The sequence below is a fragment of the Barbatula barbatula genome, assembly GCF_947034865.1.
Source record: "Barbatula barbatula genome assembly, chromosome: 2".
Taxonomy (NCBI): domain Eukaryota; kingdom Metazoa; phylum Chordata; class Actinopteri; order Cypriniformes; family Nemacheilidae; genus Barbatula; species Barbatula barbatula.
The window spans coordinates 16,999,478-17,017,650 of record NC_136767.1 but is presented as its reverse complement, the minus strand read 5'-3'; the positions used below and the strand labels follow the sequence as shown (position 1 = coordinate 17,017,650).

At 36.7% G+C, this 18,173-nt stretch overlaps 1 protein-coding gene across 5 annotated transcripts in view; it reads right to left on the bottom strand.

The window, feature by feature from the left end:
- Positions 1–18,118, bottom strand: part of fcho2 (FCH and mu domain containing endocytic adaptor 2) — a 41,808-nt gene extending 23,690 nt beyond the window's left edge. For 3 of the 5 annotated variants that reach the window (XM_079484201.1, XM_079484197.1, XM_079484199.1), the window contains exons 1-7: positions 17,875–18,102; positions 10,162–10,253; positions 8,713–8,787; positions 7,838–7,979; positions 5,649–5,801; positions 4,889–4,993; positions 4,067–4,165 (exon numbers count right to left, since the gene is read on the bottom strand). In XM_079484201.1, coding sequence (XP_079340327.1) covers positions 4,067–4,165; positions 4,889–4,993; positions 5,649–5,801; positions 7,838–7,979; positions 8,713–8,787; positions 10,162–10,253; positions 17,875–17,907 — 699 coding nt within the window. In that variant the 5' untranslated portion in view covers positions 17,908–18,102. Of the gene's footprint in view, positions 1–4,066; positions 4,166–4,888; positions 4,994–5,648; positions 5,802–7,837; positions 7,980–8,712; positions 8,788–10,161; positions 10,254–17,874 lie in introns of all 5 variants that reach the window. The other 2 variants (XM_079484200.1, XM_079484198.1) reach the window with 2 other exon arrangements.
- Positions 18,119–18,173: the final 55 nt, after the last annotated feature.

Here is an 18,173-nt window from a genome sequence, read left to right as displayed (position 1 = left end):
TCCTTGTTGATGGGAAACAGTTGCAATGGTTCTGATCACGAGTGGGGATTAGCTGGTTACCCGCGTTTCTCAGTGATCCATGCAATGATCCACCCATCCTGGCACGTTTGTAACCACACACATCCAAGAGCATCCATTACTGCTACATCTGGAGTGGCTTGTGCCTTAAAGAAGCAGCGTAACTAATGACTCTATCGGTCAATAGAATCAACCAGAAAAACATCTTTACCAGCTACTAAAGACCAGTCATGACCATAAGCATGGCATCCTTTAAAACTGGATATTCTTTATTTTTACCGGAGGGAAAGAGTCTATCCCTCCATCTTGGGCCATGACCGAGTCAAGATCGATAGGTCTTTAAAACTCTTTACCAAACGTTGTAATACAACACACTGTCCAGGCAAAAGACACTTAAAAAACAAACACAATCCATATCATATTATTTCTATAGCGTTCACTCCCAATGCTTGAAGTCCTAACAGGATTTGGAGAAGGATAAGGCTGACAGCTGAGTTACAATGAGGATGAGAATAGTGACAGTATTTTCCCAGGTGACCACTCTTTGGCCCCCATTGACTTGCATTGGTTTTGTGTCTTTACAATAGAAGTGAATGGGGGCCAGCGCTGTTCGGTTACCAACAGTCTTCAGATGATGACAGAATGTTCCTTTTTGGGTAATCAGGAAATGGGAAAACGAAAGGGACTAACTCAATACTCTTTTGTGACACATGACATATCTGTGCTGGATAAGCACCACCTGATGTGTCTTCATGTGCTCGTATGTGTGTTTAATAATTTACACTTCCATCCAGATCTCAGGACTTTTGTACAGACGAACACTTACACCAAGTGTTGCATATGCAAATAATACCCAATACCACGGAATGTTTACTCATAAATATGAACAGAAATTGAATAAATGTAGTAGTAACCACATTAAAATGATTTACATATCGAAATCGTATTTTCTCCGGGCTCAAGCGGAACACAAGAGTGTGTGGTTGGGTGGAAGCCCTGGTCAGAGCATGCAACAGGTCTGTGGTCAACAAAAGGACTAACGGAGACTTTCTTTTATGACTTGGTCTTAGTTTTTTAGTGTTTATGAATGAGATGGTGCATTTATAAACCAGTTGTATGAGTTGCCTGTGTGTATTAAAATAAGGTGTAAATATTTTTTGTATTAATATGAGGACAATTTATAAGCAATATGATGTTTGCTTGACTTTGTGTCTAGACTGTTACATCGTACCTGAAGTTAACTTCTGGCCTGTGTGTGTTGATCGGTCTGTGCAGTTATTTTTCATTTCATTTATATCAATATTTCATTGTATAATTATTGTATTAAATAAACTATTTGCTGAATTGTATTGTTTGTTAATTTATTAAATAAATAATTTGTTGAATCGGTCGTTTGTCTCATTTAAGTTTACCCAGGTAACAATTAATTAATTTACTTAAAGTAAAACTAGCTAGACATACTTTTAATTTGCGAGCTAATGGAATTTTCTTGCTATTTCTTTTGATTGTGATCAGAAATAATCTACAGGGACTCGAAAGTTATGTTTGGGCCACAAAAGCATGCATGCACAGTAATGTTTTTAGGGTTTCGAGCCCGTAGGGCTGAAAACCTATTGTATTTGTAAGGATTTTTATTATTCTTCTTTATTATTATTCCGCCATAAAACGCGTTGGCCAGCCCAAACCGTAAGTCGTAGAAACTCGAGACTTTGTCAATTGGTTGTATCTGTGCAGGTTACTCAGATACAGTGAACCAGCCAAATCGGCCCATAGGTGGCGCTATAGCGATGGTTAATGCGTTTGGGCTCAATGCTCGTAAACCGGATGTCGCACAACAAAGTGTTTGGTGTCATTTGAATCCTTGGCTCCAAACTTAAAAAATGGCTATCTCCGATTTCATTTCCGGTATGCAAATTTTTCCGCTAATTTGCATTTTATGAAAAAAAATAAAAATGAACTAGTCCCTGGATTCTTGCCCGATCGGAACCAAACCAACGCTGATGAATTCTGTGGAGTGTGAATGTAAATATTCATTGAAAAAAAGTTGAAATTTCGATTCAGGGTCGCTAGGGGGCATCAAAACGTCCGAACCGGAAGTAGAAAATTGTAATAAAATGGCCATAACTCGTGAACCGTTTGAGATATCTTCACGTGGCTTGGACCCTATGTGTAGACTCTCAGTCCAGGGTCACAGTAAAAAGGAATTGCCGTTTAGCCACTAGGTGGCGCTATAATATACATGAACTCGAAAAGGGCTATAACTACCCAACCGTTTGCCCGATCGACTTATTATTTGGTATGTTGTGTCTTTGTATCATGCACCATCACTGTATAAAAGGACTTTGGGGTTTCTCAAAAAACATGGCCGCCATCGGCCAACGAAGTTTGAGCACTCATTAGACAGGGTTAACGGAGGCCGATCGAAACGACACTCGCTGAGCTTGTTCGACTCGTGGTCCTGAAGGTATGTAAGAAATATGAACTCATTCGGCCACTGGGGGCGAAAAAACTTTTTTGGAGTGCTTAAACAATTGTGTATCACGTGATATTTGACTTATACCCAAACTATTTACATCATATGATAGCTCTTCTCATTCTGAACAACTTTGCCTCTGGAAATGTTTCTTTCGATCAAACGGATCGTGAGTTATCGCTGATGATGCCAAAAACCTACTTTCGCGAACTAGTCCCTGGTTTTTCAACCGATCGGAACCAAACTAATGCAGATGACTTCTGTGGAGTGTGAATGTAAATAATCATTGAAAAAAAGTTGAAATTTGTATTCATACACGGTAGGGGGGGGCCAAAAACGGAACTGGGCGGAGCCTATCACATTAAAATGGCCATAAATCCAGAACGGATTAACACATCATCATGGGGCTTGGGTCATATATGTAGACCATCACTCCGAGGTCACATACAAAAGAAGGTGGCGTTTGGACACTAGGTGGCGCTAAACCAGTGAAAATGGCAAATTTGACGCGCATTTCAATTCTTAAACAATTGTGTATCACGTGACATTTGACATATACCCAAACTATTTACATCATATGATAGCTCTTCTCATTCTGAACAACTTTGCCTCTTGAAGCATTGCTGTCAATAAAACGGTCCATTAGATATCGATGATAACGTTAAAAACCTACTATTGCTAACTACTTCGCGGTTTTACGCCCTATTGGAACCAAACAAACGCAGAGTGCTTCTGTGGAGTGTGAACATCAAAAGTACTCGAAAAGAAGATGAAATTTCTATTCATACACGGTAGTGGGGGCCATAAACTGAACTGGGCAAAGCCTATTACACTTAAACGGACGTTGTTAGAGAAGGGTTTCAGATAGCTTCACGGGGCTTAAAACATATGTGTAGACCATCGCTCTGAGCTCACGGTAAAAAGAACGCGGTGATTGGACACTAGGTGGCGCTATAACGGGAAAAATGGCACTAAAAACTGTAATTATGCAGCGGTTATACATCTACAGGTTCTGATACGCTTTGAAAATTAACGTCTCGTCCCAGGAACTTCAGACTTCTTGAGTTTGAAAGCACGTTCTCTCCAATTTAAAAGCCAACAACAATGAAAATTGGATACTCATTAACGAATTGTCCAAATGATTTGACAGTCAGAAAAATAACGTTCTTGTAGTATACGTGCATGTTTCTGTAATCATGCATAGTTTCTTTGAGTTCATACTTGTCATTTTTCTGTGTGTGTGTGTGTTGGACTTTGATCCTTAATGCGTGTGTTGAGGTGTGAACCCCCTAAACTGTTCATGAATGCATGACTGCTTTTGACTGCCTTAAAACTCGAAACCCGCTTAAAGGCTGCTTGCAGCTTTAATTTTATGTTGTTTTTAAAACCATCTATATGAGTGTTTGGCGCCCTCTATGGATTTAAGAAGGAACTCATATCTCATATCTATATGAATATAAATATTATTATGACGATATATAAAGATGTATACAGATTTATATCTTGCTATAGTAGTGTATATAATGTAATAATAAACAGTAGATAATGTGTGTGTTTGTTTGTTTGTCTGCTCACCACTCCAATCTGTATGTGCGTCTCCTCAACCGACTGCGAGTACGAATGAATAATCTCCTGCATACGCAAGATATGTTCCTCTTCAATTCCCTGGAATTTCTGTACACACACAAAATAACCTTCAAATTACTTTCTCAAACCGTTCAAAAGCCGTTTTTTGCAGAATGCTATTTTCATTCATTATGGAAAAAAGCCACGCTGAAAGACTGCATCAGATGAAAGTAGACATTAGAAATGATACATCAGACCAGAATCTCTTTCCACCACATGTGCGTGTCTACATAAGACCCCTTCTTATGTTGTTGGCACAATTCTATGAATAGCTGATCCGGGTGGTCCGGGTGGTTAAGAAGCGCTATTATACACACACAAACACAGTGATAATGAATAAGCTTGTGCGTGTGACAGCATGTGTATAAGAAATGGCCGTATGCCTGATTTGCTGTTTACGCTCCTCTCAGACTGACAGTTGGGTTTTAGAAGATTTAAGGAGAAGATGAGGAAAAACACCAGGAAATGAGTGGAAACAAGATAATGACAGTATGAGGCAGAGCATGTGTGACCACAAGGGAAAAAGTGTTTGTGCATGTGTCTGTGGATCATATGAGGAAGCATCAATAAAGAGGTTTTCTACCTTTAAGAATTCCTTCGCTCTAGTTTGAGAATGAAAAATCTACGTGTAGCGTTTTAATACTGTAAATCCAAGTCAAACTGATCATTTCAAATGTAAAAAGTAATAAAAAGGCTTAAAAATTAATCACACACATCCAGTACAGAAAACAACAAACCATGTCAGCACATCACATTAATACGTAGTCATACCTGTGCGGTTTCTGTCATTCTGTGCTCAAATTCTGTCTTCGCAGTGGCGTATTTCTCTACGTATGACTTATAGGACTCGGTGGCTTTCTTGACCTTCAATCCAGCCTTCAAAGAAACAAGCAAGACTTTTACAGAAGATGTGAAATTGACAAGTGTAAACACTGTTAAGGGTGTATGTCAACAATAATTGTTAAACTCTAATTGTGAAATTGCCATTGAAATGCATGACAGGCAACAGCACTTTAATTATGGAGACATTTCCTTTGGCAGTGAATCACGAGGAGGCAAGGGCATTGCTCTAGTGTTTAAGCAGGTTGAAAGGGGTACTTCCGATTTTGCTATTTTATTGAATTTAAAAAGATTTCTATAGCGCTTTTCCAATAGCATTTTATAAAGGCTGCTTTACAGAGAATTCAGGGAAGCAAAGTACATCGAAATGTATGAAATATATAGCATATATGATTTTACAAAATACAAGTACATTGGCTGTACCAACTGTGATGACTACTGGACCATTACATTCACAGTGCTATATAAAAAAGCCTTCGTACATAGTTTCATAGCACTAACTGTAAAAGATTTCAAATCACATTTAAATACGCCACAATTTTCATATTTTGTCGAGCAAAAAAGGCTTTTCCTCAAACTATCCAGGGCAAAAACATGAGGGAGATTCTAATGTCTCTACAGTCAATACTTAAAGGACCTGATTTAGCTTTTTTTTGTAAAACAATACTTAAGAGTACATTTGTCTCAGTACCTTTTCCACGTCTCGCTGTGTGGCTCCCTCTTTGCGCATGCGTTCTTGTTCAAGGGTCTTGCTGACGTAGTTCTCCTTGCTTTTCTGTAAGGCCTGTGACACAGTCTGGATATTCTGCACAGCATCCAGCGTGGATGCCACTTCCTCCTTTGACTGCAAGCCAGAAACAGCATTCTTATTTGCTAATAATAATAATTGCTTATTTGCAAATAAAAATCTGATGTAGCCTACATGCAGCACAATATTTTGGTAACAAAACAAGATTCAGACAATCATCTCGGTAGCACTGGTATGGTGACTTTTTTTCTAATTCCGTGTCCTTCTTATACAGTAGATGTTACATATGCACTGCCATTAAAGTAAATGTAAATGACAAGCAACCAATTCTAAAACTAAACCTAGCCTTATAGTAAGCACAAGTTGTTTATTAATATTAATCAGAACTTTGCATTTGTGTAATTATACTGTAACAAAGACAACTTCAAATAAAGTGTAACGTCATATCTTTATAAACGAATGGAAGCAGAAAATTACGTTTGAGCAGAGATTAATTATAAACGGTTAATTAACCAATGCTTTACAAAAAATGACATCAGAAAATTGGCAATGAGTCATGCAACACTTGATAGGATGTTATACTATAGCTAATGAACTATTCTATAACTGAATAACAAACATGAGATCAGCTGTCAGCCCAGAATCCATATGAAAATCTGTTCAAAATTGGTCCCATCCATTAGATAATGCTATGATATATGTCCACGACACCAAATGTTATAGAACACTTAAATACAAGATGAATGATGCCAATTTTAAAACCATTTAGATTATTTGCATTGTCTATTTACATGAGCTCCCCCACATTACCCTGTCGTAATGTTAAAATAAACCCATTCTTGCTAGTTTAATATGATAAATAATTATAAAATAATTTGTCATCATTCTCTAGACATTATTCATTGTGCAGATTCAACTTGGCACATTGCTGCGTTTTTGAAAATGAAATCAATTCCTAAATTAATTGCAATAAAAACAAGGTCATAACTAAAAATTACCGGTATGTATGGTATTAAAGATAAGCTTTATTTCACTTCTAACATTTTTAGGTGAAAATTGGTTAAAAAATACACTTCCCTAAGCATGCATTAGTTTAAGAAGCAAAAGAAAATGGATTTAAGGCAAACCTTACTGTCCTACACGCAGAAATTTGTTTTATGTTTTATCACAGCACTAGGCTGAAAACACCTCATAAATTTAGAATGAGCTACTACTGTAACTGTAAGACAAAAAAAATGGTTGATGTTCATAAAAAAATCTAATTTAGCCCTGCCCATCTATTAGGTTATTCTATATTCCCCCACCCATCAAAAATGTATCATTCATGTTTGGTAAAAACAATTTCTTAAAAGCGATTTTTCACCCAAATATTCTGTCATTATTTACTCGCCCTCAGGTTGACCCAAACTTGTATAAACGTATTTGTTCTGCTGAACACAAAGGAAGATATTTGGAAAAATGTCAGTAACCAAAGATATCATCCCCCATTTACAGCTATAGTTGGCAAAATAAATACTATTGGTGGAATATTTCCAAATAGCTTCCTTTGTGTTCAACAAAACAAATACATTTACCCAAGTTTGGAATGTTAACAAATGGACCCTTATTGTAAAGAGTTACCATGTTATAACATTATGCAAGGTCTTGTGTGTTTTTACAAAACCTGAAGTATTCTGACAGCAAGCAGCACACCGTAGTCAACTGAAGTAAGAAATAAAGTAATGAGGCTTTCCAAACAAAAATAATTAGACATGATTGAGAAGCTTTCAAAATGTGTCCAATACATTTAAATGGTCTTGTTTTATGAATGAGATCCAATGAATCAATGCTTCAATTCCAAATAACCCTTTCCCTTCTAAATATTTTTTAATTACTTTATTTTTTTCAATGAAATATTAACATTAATTAAAGGGCCAACCTGTGTCATTCCAAAGAAAATGTATTTTAAGTTTTTGCTTTCAGTAATTCTAATCCAGACCCCTGATCTCTTTTAAAGAGTGCCGTGTGTACTGCACATTGCCCCATTTAGTTGAAAATATGAAGAATTAGGTTGAACCTTCGACATGTGGCATGCTATGAGCAAACTAACATGGAAATTAATCAAAGGCCAAAGATGACGGCAGCCATCATACCTTCTTATGATTTTTGGCTTGTTCCTCTATATATTTCTGGACTTCCTTGATGAGCTCCTGCAGATTGCGGACCAGCTCCATGTGACACGCAGCCAGTTTCTCTGTGGACTGTTTAAACACGTCCCACACTGGTGCAAGTGTCCTGCGGAACAAATATAAAACTCTTCTCACATAGCACAAATAAAATGCAAAATGTGTTCAACATGATTGGTGATTTAACACCAGGTTTATTCTCTCAATATCAGATTAATCCACTGCTCCTGGGTGTTTTTAATGGAAAGAGCTCAGTACTAGCAAAATGCAAACGGTTTAATGGGACTATAATGTCTGTTTTGACACGATAATATATAAGGGAGTGAAATTAATGTCCTTGGAAATAAAGTACTGCACAGATGGAAAGCATACTTTAATTTCACACACACATACCAGTATTCATTACAAACACTTTGGCAATTCCTAGACTATATTAAAAATAACAAAGTGTTAATGGCTTTTTTTCCTGAAGATCTTTTGAAGTAGCTTATGAAGTGATGCCAGAGTAGCAATACGTCTAGCATTAACAGGAAAGTACAGCAAGCTTGCCAGAATAAAGTTTTTACAGTGTAAAGATTCCAAAATGTTCAGGTAAGCGATGTGCAATAGTGCACAGCGAACAGCTGTGGGGATTCTTTTCTTTTTTGTTTTGTAGTGAACTTCAGCTTTCATGGTTATATGTGATGAACCTCCAGAGAGGTTGAAATGATGTGGGTTTCCAACTCATTATAAATAAATCATTAAAGCGGGGTTCGTAATGAACCCCGATGGGATTTTAAACCGACACACACACACACACACACACACACACACACACACACACACACACACGGCAGTCTTACCCTAGCTGAGAGTAGTTGCTTGCATTCTTTGCCAGTTTGGACATTGACCTTGAATATGCCTCCTCTATGGAGGCCCTGAGAAAGAAAACGGGAAATGTGTGAATTAATCAAGCAAACTTGTCTTCTTAATCCATTAAATGTTTTATTTAACTCTATATAACTGTATAATTTAACAATAAGAAATACTGGAAATTGTCAATACTACAAACATAATTTGTTGCCCACAAAATGTCCAAAAGATTTTTTTAAATCCCGACAAATCAGTTTGAGAATTGAATTACTTGTCAAGTGTCCAGAAGGGGGAGACAAACGCAAGTTTGTCTCGCAACAATTTTCTTTTAAAAGATATATTACAAGACCATGAATAAATTCTTCAACGTAATTCAAAAATAAAACTTCTAGTGTATCTTTTTCAAAGATGCAGTGGTATTTCAAAATACAGCTGTCAGTCATGATGTTCACAAGACTGTTTGGACCATGACAAATGAGAGGATGTTGATGAACGATGCGGTCTTGGACTATCTGGTTCATGCCGAACAAATCATTTGGATGGTCTTGTGAGAAACATTTTAAAATAGTTTCCTTCGGAAAATATATACTTGATACATGTTTGCATCCATTTATTTTAATGAGACAGGTTAGATCTGAAGAAGAATGTTTAACCCTTGGACAGGCGAACTGATCATAATGTCAGAAACTATGGAATTACAAAAAGCTTTATTCTCTGAACTTTTAGAGAGTATGTTATTACAATGCCCTCTTGTGTATGTTTTCTAAACATACTGACTGGAGTGATTTTAGAAGTTGCGGAAATAGAAATGTTTGTTGTGAATCACTGGCTTTGTTTACACTGCAATGCATTTGCTTTTCAAATTTCTAGGACTGCCATTTTTGCAATGTCATTTTGCAGGCGATGAAATCTCATCTGTTTGTTCATATAGTGTAATTGCCAGAACTTTACATTAAGGTTGTGTTTGTTAACATTAACTAATGCATTAGCTTACATAAACTATCAATATATATACACACACACACACACACACACACACACACACACATTGAACTATAGTCAATGCAACAGTTCATTATATAAAAAAGTATGCTTTAAGCTGTGATCACTGTATATAACATCGCAGCAAACACAGTTCGTTCTTACAACGTCAGATTTGGTCACAGTGACATTACTTTATGACCACATTCTAAGGACGTTTCATTACTTAGAATTGTAGTTTACGTTCCAGAAACTAAGAAATTGATTTATTCCTCCATGTGAGGGATGTTTATTGTTTAATGGAATAAAAAACGATTTTATTTGGTACGTCACTGCGATGAATATGGTACGTTACAGGTATGTCGTCACAACCTAACTGTGTTAGCTGGTTGCAGTGTAGTGTCCTACATACACAAATGGGCACCAAAATACTTCAGTAGTTAAAAAAGAAGCATTACCTCTCTCTGATGAAGTCTGAAAGCTCCTTGCTGGATATCTGGCCATGTTTCATGTTATGATATAGTACGTCAAACCCATTGTTTTTGTCGCCCTGGCAAAAGATTTGAAAAATGTAATCAATATTGAAAAAATAGATAAACAACACATAATTACATTAGTTCTTGGAGATGAGAAACACAGAAAAGGACAAACAAAACTGTTATCCAGGCTGGATTGTATAGCTGACTCTTTTAAACAGACTGGTCTTCTTTAAAGCAGACTGTTCATCAGTTAGTCATTGCATTAGTTTTTTAATAAAGGGTCTCAAGTCACTGTGGTTACAAAATATCAGTAAATTGATGCATTGCTCAGACTTGAAGTGAAGTCTAATCCCGTCTAGTTGTCTCGTGCTTATTTAGGTACAAGCCTCTAGGGCTGTGCAATTAATCGAAGATTTATAGTGTTCGACAATTTTACCCTTCAACAATAACAAAAACAAAATAACGGAGATAAAACGATTATTGTCCTACATTCCATTTTGCAAGAATCCTCTGTTTTCTTGTGGTTGTTTTCTCAAAATTTTCCTATGTTGTTTCAAAAGTCAGTGAGTAATCGTGTTTAATGATCGTGATCTCAATATTGACCAAAGTCATCGTGATTATGATTTTTGTCATAATCGAGCAGCCCTACAAGCCTCATAGAATAAGATAAAAGATGCTTAAAAACAATTGTTGGCATAAAAATTTAAGTTTTTTGGCTGACTGCTGTAAGCCAGCTAGTTTAACAACACAAAAACATACATTTACACATTAGGCTACAGTTACATAGTTCATTATGATTAATAATTAATCATTTTCAGTCTTTTCCTCTGTGTATCCTCGGCATATCTGCTCTGAGTGACTATAAACACATCTGTTATCTACGCCAATGTGCAAAGACTCAATAACATTTTGGACTTCTTTTTCCAATAGATATTAATCTGGAAAAAATATAGCAAATCCAAACTTGCTATGATATTATATATGCATCTCAAACTGTGCAAATACAGTGCTGGTCTGGCACAATAAAGTACAAAGAAAAAGTAGCATGTTCAGGCAGATTCATTCGCATTTTCATTAGAGATGCACAATAAATTATCGGCCATATCGGTATTGGGCGATATATGGTCATTTTTATGTTATTGCTATCGGCCGATAATACAAATTTAGGCCGATATAGTATAACCCGATAAATCCTTCCCTCTGGCTAAACTTCTTCAGCTGCACGCTGCTCACAGTTAACATATTGTGTACAGTAATGTCTTTCTGTCATGATCATTCACTTACTGCTATTAGCAAAACGTTGCTGATGTAGGCACAGTATGTAGATACAGTATTTATGAATGTGTACATTGTACGAACTAAAGGATATTGTTTAAATCTGAATGATGTCTGCGTGCTTTCTGTCTTGAGACCTGTTAGACTTGTGGCTACTAAGAAAAAGCTCTGGGGCGCTCTGGAAGAACATATATAATTTTTTTAATAAATAAAAAATATACCAGAAAAGTTTTAAGGTTAAAGAATCTTTACCTAGTGTAAAGTAGGCTTGCTACATGATTTTCAGGGGGGGAAAGATAACTAATGGTCACCTTGTTTTCTGCAGTGTTTTCAAGTAAAAGCAGTAGTCGACTTTTTGCATTTTCGTTTCAGTCTTACAGAATTTTATAGTAATGCTTAAGATACTGTATATCGGCCAATAAATCGGTTATCAGCTACTAATGTTTAAGAATAATATGTTCTCATTATCGGTCAAAATTTACATATCAGTGCATCCCTAAATTCACTGTGTTTATAGTAATCCTATTTCAACCACCTTTCTTATTTTAGAAGCAGTTCAGTATAGCATGAATGGGAAAAATGTATGTCAATATTTTTATGAGCGCACAAATAAGTCAAACAGAATATATCTTAGAGATTTAGTCACAAAGCTTCATAGTTCAAGTTTTGACTACTTTCACATCGGCTTTTGTGGACACAGCAAATAACACAGTGTGTCTGTTTCCTGTACAGCAAAGACCTGTGCGATTGCATGCAATTGTGGGCCGTGTGTGTGATTTGATTGAACAGTAACAGGAAGCACACTACAGAAGTGACCAGAGAATGCATTGATATAAAACAAAAACAAACCCAGGAAACTGATTTTGGGGAGTCTACACCTTGTATACTTGAACTTTGCAACTTAATTTGCATAATGCACTGCATTTTGTAATATAATGAAGTGAATGGCCTATATACTTTGTCTTTGTTCAGTTCACCCTTTTTTATTCACCTGAAACTATGTTTCTGACATTACTGTACAAAAGCGCATCCTCTGTTATATTTTGCTTGGGTGATTAAATAGAAATTTGTGATACGGGTCATGTTAAAAAAGGACAGAAGCAAAAATCAAATAGAGGAAGTGCTGAAGTCTGTCTGAAATGCAACATTAGCAAGCAATTACTAGCATACATTAACAAACACAAGATTCAAAGGACGCCCGCGCATGGCCCGAAGTTAAATTCCTCTCTGTGTTTGTTTATTATATTACAATTTATTTGATATTTATTTTGTATATTAATTTATATTAATAAATATAAATTTCTTTGTGGAGGTCTCCTGAAAATTTGGGCAACATAACATTTGTTTATGTTGTTGATGGTAAGAGATATAAACACACTTTTACATCTCACAGATTCTCATTGTTATCTAAAGAAATGGGAAGCATTGAATATCTGAAACCTGCTATGGATGAAGCGAGGAAAGAGAAAAAGTGTCTCATGGTGAGTGTTTGATAAAACTCATTCTGCACTACATATGAGGAACAAACATGAAGCAACATGTGATAAAACGCGTACCATAAATGCTTTGAACAACATGTTTGTAAAGTAAAGTAAATATGCTAACAAAGTCAAACCTAACAAAAATCATATTTATATACAAAACATTTAAGCTCAAGAAAACATAAAAGTAAAAATGTGTGTGTTTGAGTGCAAGTTAACGTGAGTATATTTCTTAATGTTCATGTAGCTGGAAAGACTGGTCTCACAAATTAGGGGAGGTTAAAAGTGAGAACTTGTATATTAAGAAAGTGCCCGCAAACACACACCTTTGTAAGGAACTCAAGTGATTCATGACCCAACCCTCAAAGACAATTTAAGGCATATTTAGACATATTTCAAATAGTGGAAGTTTAGCTAACAAGCACAAGTTTGATAAACCTTATATTTAGTGCATTACCTATACACACGCAAACACACAACCTCACACACAAATAACTCTCTTGTCTTGGAATCTCACAACAAACCTACTTTTAAGGGTCGATTAAAAAAGCAAATACTTCTCCATTAATCTATTCTCTCACAGATCAATTTTCTCTCATGTAACACTCTCACATCTCTTTGAATTTTCTTTGGCCCTTATCCTGTCCCTGGCACATGCTTAAGCAACTTGTTTCTAAATAACTTTTTTAAAACCCTATTTTTATCTCATTATTATGAGCATCATAGTTTGTAGCACTCCAACAATCTCTTACCACTATAACCTGTTCTGGATTTAAATGCAAGAGCTATACTACATAATATATGTTGTATGCTGAGATAACACCTATCCAGACAGGGATGAACAGCATGGTTTCCTCCACACACAGCCATCTGCTTAGCATAACCCATTAGGTTTCATAAACATACCAGGCATGCTAAAATTGGCATAGCTGAAACTGTCTGGCTTTTTGTTGGAACCAGTTAGAGAGAGCACAGAGTCGTATTTTGTGATGACATTAGTATGCATTACGTGCTTCTTGAATTTGTGATGAAGAGGAAAAAAAACTTTAACGACAGAGTTCCAGAGATTTACTTCTTTTTATGACACAGCACTGTTTTTTAAGTTACATTTTTTTTAGCTGGTTGGCAAATAACAAAAATATGTTACATATACAAATATGAGGTCATCAAAACTGCGCGTATGAATACTTTTACCAGAAATAGGAGCGTTCCAGTTTAGCTTTAGAACCTATGGGGGGCGGTTTCCCAGAGATGGCTTAGATTAAGCCAGGACTAGGCCTTAGTTCAATTCAAGTTACATTTAAATAGCTTTTATAATCCAATTTATATATCCAGATTAACCCAGTCAGTTAAAACAGATATTACAAGCACCTTCAAAATCATGCTATGAGCAAACTAAGAAAGAAAAGACAATGATGTCCTATGTCCAAAAAGGAACAAAATGTGTGTTCAGCGTTCACTGACTGTCTATGTCAAACCACATAGGAAATCGTTGAATGGGACTCAACGAAACATATTGTAGGAATACACAAGCCTTGTACAGAGCGATGGAGCCTTAGTTCAATTCAAGTTACATTTAAATAGCTTTTATAATCATGTCTCAGGATATTACATCGCTGGTGTGCAGCTTGAGACAAAACAGTTGCACTGATATATTTTAAGATTGTTGTCAGTTCAGACTCAAACATACATTTTAGTCTGGACTAGTCTCGGGCCCTGTCTTTGAAAACGACTACAGAAGACTTGGTCAAAGTTACTTTGGTCTAATACCAATGTAATGTATCTACAAACACACATACATGGGTTACTGATAATCACACTGGAATTCTGAGAGCAAACCTGTGTCTGGTAAATCAACAATGAGAGGGGCAAAACATTTAGACTTTAACAGTGTCAAGGTTCAACGTGATCAGTTTCACTACATATTTAAGTCACTCATGTGACCTCTCCCTGTACCCGAGTGATCGTGACATCTGTGACATCAGATGGATCAATGGAAATGTACCACATTCAAATACATTAAAATGAAAAGAGTTTCAGTGGCTGAATATTTTTCAAGGCGTCTAACCATGACGGAAAGCAGTATCGATATACAAAATATATGATTTAAAAGATAATAGACTATACACTGTTATCAGACAAAAATATTTATTCAAGAGTGTTTGAAGTTTGTGATGAACATTAAACAAACAACCACTCCAATATAACCACAGATTTTATATTAAAGCCACATGAGTGTATTTTAACTCGTATACTCCACCGTAACTTCCACAACTGCATTAACTCACCTATTGCACTGCAACTTTAATAGCCAATGTCAATAATCTATGCATACCTAAGTCACTTGCACTATTTTAGTCTAAATTATTATCTGTTCATATCCACCTGTACATTAATGTTCATAGTATATAGCCATCTGTATATATTGTTCATAGTATATACCTACTGTCATATTTTCATAGAACATTCCTACTGCAAAATATTTTTATAGTCCATGCCTACTGTATTATATTCTCTCATATTGTATTCTGTATTTATTTCTAACTGTATATCCTGCACTTCTGGTTAGACCTAAACTACATTTCGTTACACTGTACTTGTATATGTGTAATGACAATAAAGTTGAATCTAATCTAATCTAATCTAATTTTACTAAACAGTCCAAACTGACTTACAATGCATTCAAAGCATATACTTTTTCTGTATGTGTGTTCCCTCGGAATCAAACCCACGATCTTTTGGGCGCAATGCTCTTCCAGTTGAGCTACAGGAACACAGCTATTTGACAAAAGGTGTCAGAATACTATTTTGGATGGCTTTACACTTTCTCCACCCATCCCAAACAAGTGAGGAGTCAAATACACAGAAGAGAAAAGATTGCACAAGCATGACATGAGAGTTGAAACAATGATCCCTGGGTAGCCTAAGCTTAATAATCAGATAACGGGAAAGGTTATGTTAATACCCTAAACGTTTTTCATCTTTAAACATCTTTAACAGGCACACATTCATTCAGTGCATACCGTACATGTCTTCGCATGAACTAAATTACTTAAGAAAAATTTAAAAAGAAAAACATGGCCAATATCTGAGAATGGAAAAGAAAGCTAAATAAGAGTATTAGTCAACACTAGAATATATTTCCACAGATACTGACTGTAACAAGTCTTAACATCAGCTAGCGAAACCAACAGAGCAAATCCGAAAAGGTCATAAGCTCACTAGAAAAACACACAGCAATCTTCAGGGTGAGAGGAAATATGCGGTTACATGTGTTTTTCTGCGGGGAGCGTGAGACAAGGTTTCCTTTCAAACACTTCTTTGTTGTGGGCGATTTAGGGAAATCGTTTCTGAAGTTCACACCTGTGGGTGTTAGGTGCTCAGGGACGGAGATTAATTTTGAGAAATGATGATGTCATGGGCATGGCAGATAATAATCTTGAGTATTTTGACAATTTGCCGTTCCCTTCTTTTCGTTTTAGAAGCTTGATATGTTTAGTTGTAAACGTCTGCCTCTCTATGCACCAGGGCTCATTCAGTTGCAACTTCTACATTATTGTAAAAAAGATCGTAAATACATTGCAGAGGAGCATAGTGATAACTAGTAGTGCACTGTTGATGTATGTCAAATGACAGAAAACAATTACATGAAAAGGCTGAATTTCTTACTAAATGACACCAAGCATTCGGTAAATGATCAACTTGGTCGCAGTGCATGTTGTGTTGGTTGTAAATGAGGAAGAAGTGAAGGAGTATGGCTCTCTGTATGTGGGGTATATGAGTGTATGTCTGTGCCCTGCATTACAAGCACACAGCTGATCATAGGCATCCCTGTTCCACTCAGCCCTCAACACAAAGACTTGATTGAGAACAGGTCTCCACGGCTTTACAATCCCTCATCTCTCTTCATCTCCTCACCATCTTCTGTTGACAGCCATTGGTTCCAGATAGCAATTAAATGTCGTGTTACTGGTTAAACAAAATCATATAAAGCACATCTTCTAGAATGGAGAATTGTTGTCTTACAGCATATCACTGTCCTTTATGTAACCAGTAGCTTTGTGGTCATCAAATTCTAAATGACTTCACGTACTGTACGTTGTATTGTACATGTGGCGAGCATTTTATTATTATTTATAATGTGACTTCCTGAAACACCAGATAGATTTGATAAGAATGTACGAGATAACAAAACAGACGTGGCATGATCACACCTTATACACTATACACACCCCTTTATTTATCCTAATGCGCATTGTAGGATGCATACTTCGCGGGGAGGCAAAACGTTGCTATTAAAACAGACAAATGAACATTAAATCACACTTGGTAGCTGCAAAACGAATTTAACGTTACACTGGCTTATAGTAAGGAAAGAGTCGTCTGGAATAACAATAACCAAAGTAATTCAGACAATTACCTACAAACACTGACACGATTTGATACTATGTAAGAAAACAAAAAGGTTATTATGATTACGAGCCTTGCAGATAAATGTTTAAACGCGATGAAAACTTTCTAAGACATTCTGGCCCTGCTTCTAACGTCACTACGGAAGAGCCCGAGGAGGACAGGATTGTGAATGACAGCCGTGACATCCAATCGGGTTCCAGAATAGGACCATAAACATCCCAAGACGCCCACCGACAGCCAATCAGATTGAACAGAGGTGGAATCTAGTTGGTTGTCTGTGTTAGATGGAGTGTAATGAGGCCCAATCCCCGGTCTCGCTGGACACTACTCTCCGAGAAAAGCGAGGGGGGCAACAGGCCAGTAGCCTGTATCGTGCTAGCATCGAACATGTTTTACCGGTGTTTTCATTACATCGACGAGAATAGCCCTAGATATCTAGCACATCATCCCAAATTCAACAATGACAGAGGAGTTCATCTCAATAGTTGTCCACAATCTTTAGAAAAGCGCAAAAACAACCTACCCAGAAATTTTCCAGGAAATAGGGCGTTATCATCTTGCTTTCCTCTCTTCTTCTCTCTTTTCTTATTTGTAATGTCTCGCAATTGTGGCACCTAATCCTCCGTCCAACCCCCTGATGTTGTTGTGTCTGGTGGTTTTTCTCTTTTTTCCTGCTGTTCTGCTCGGTTTTCCTCCCTCTAAACGCGAGTCTCCTCCTCCACCGCTCGCTTCATTCCTCCTTCGCTTGTTCAGAATTCCATTGAAGTAAATGTGATGGGGAAACAGCGACCCCAGCGGCGCGTACAGGGAATTGTGTCAACA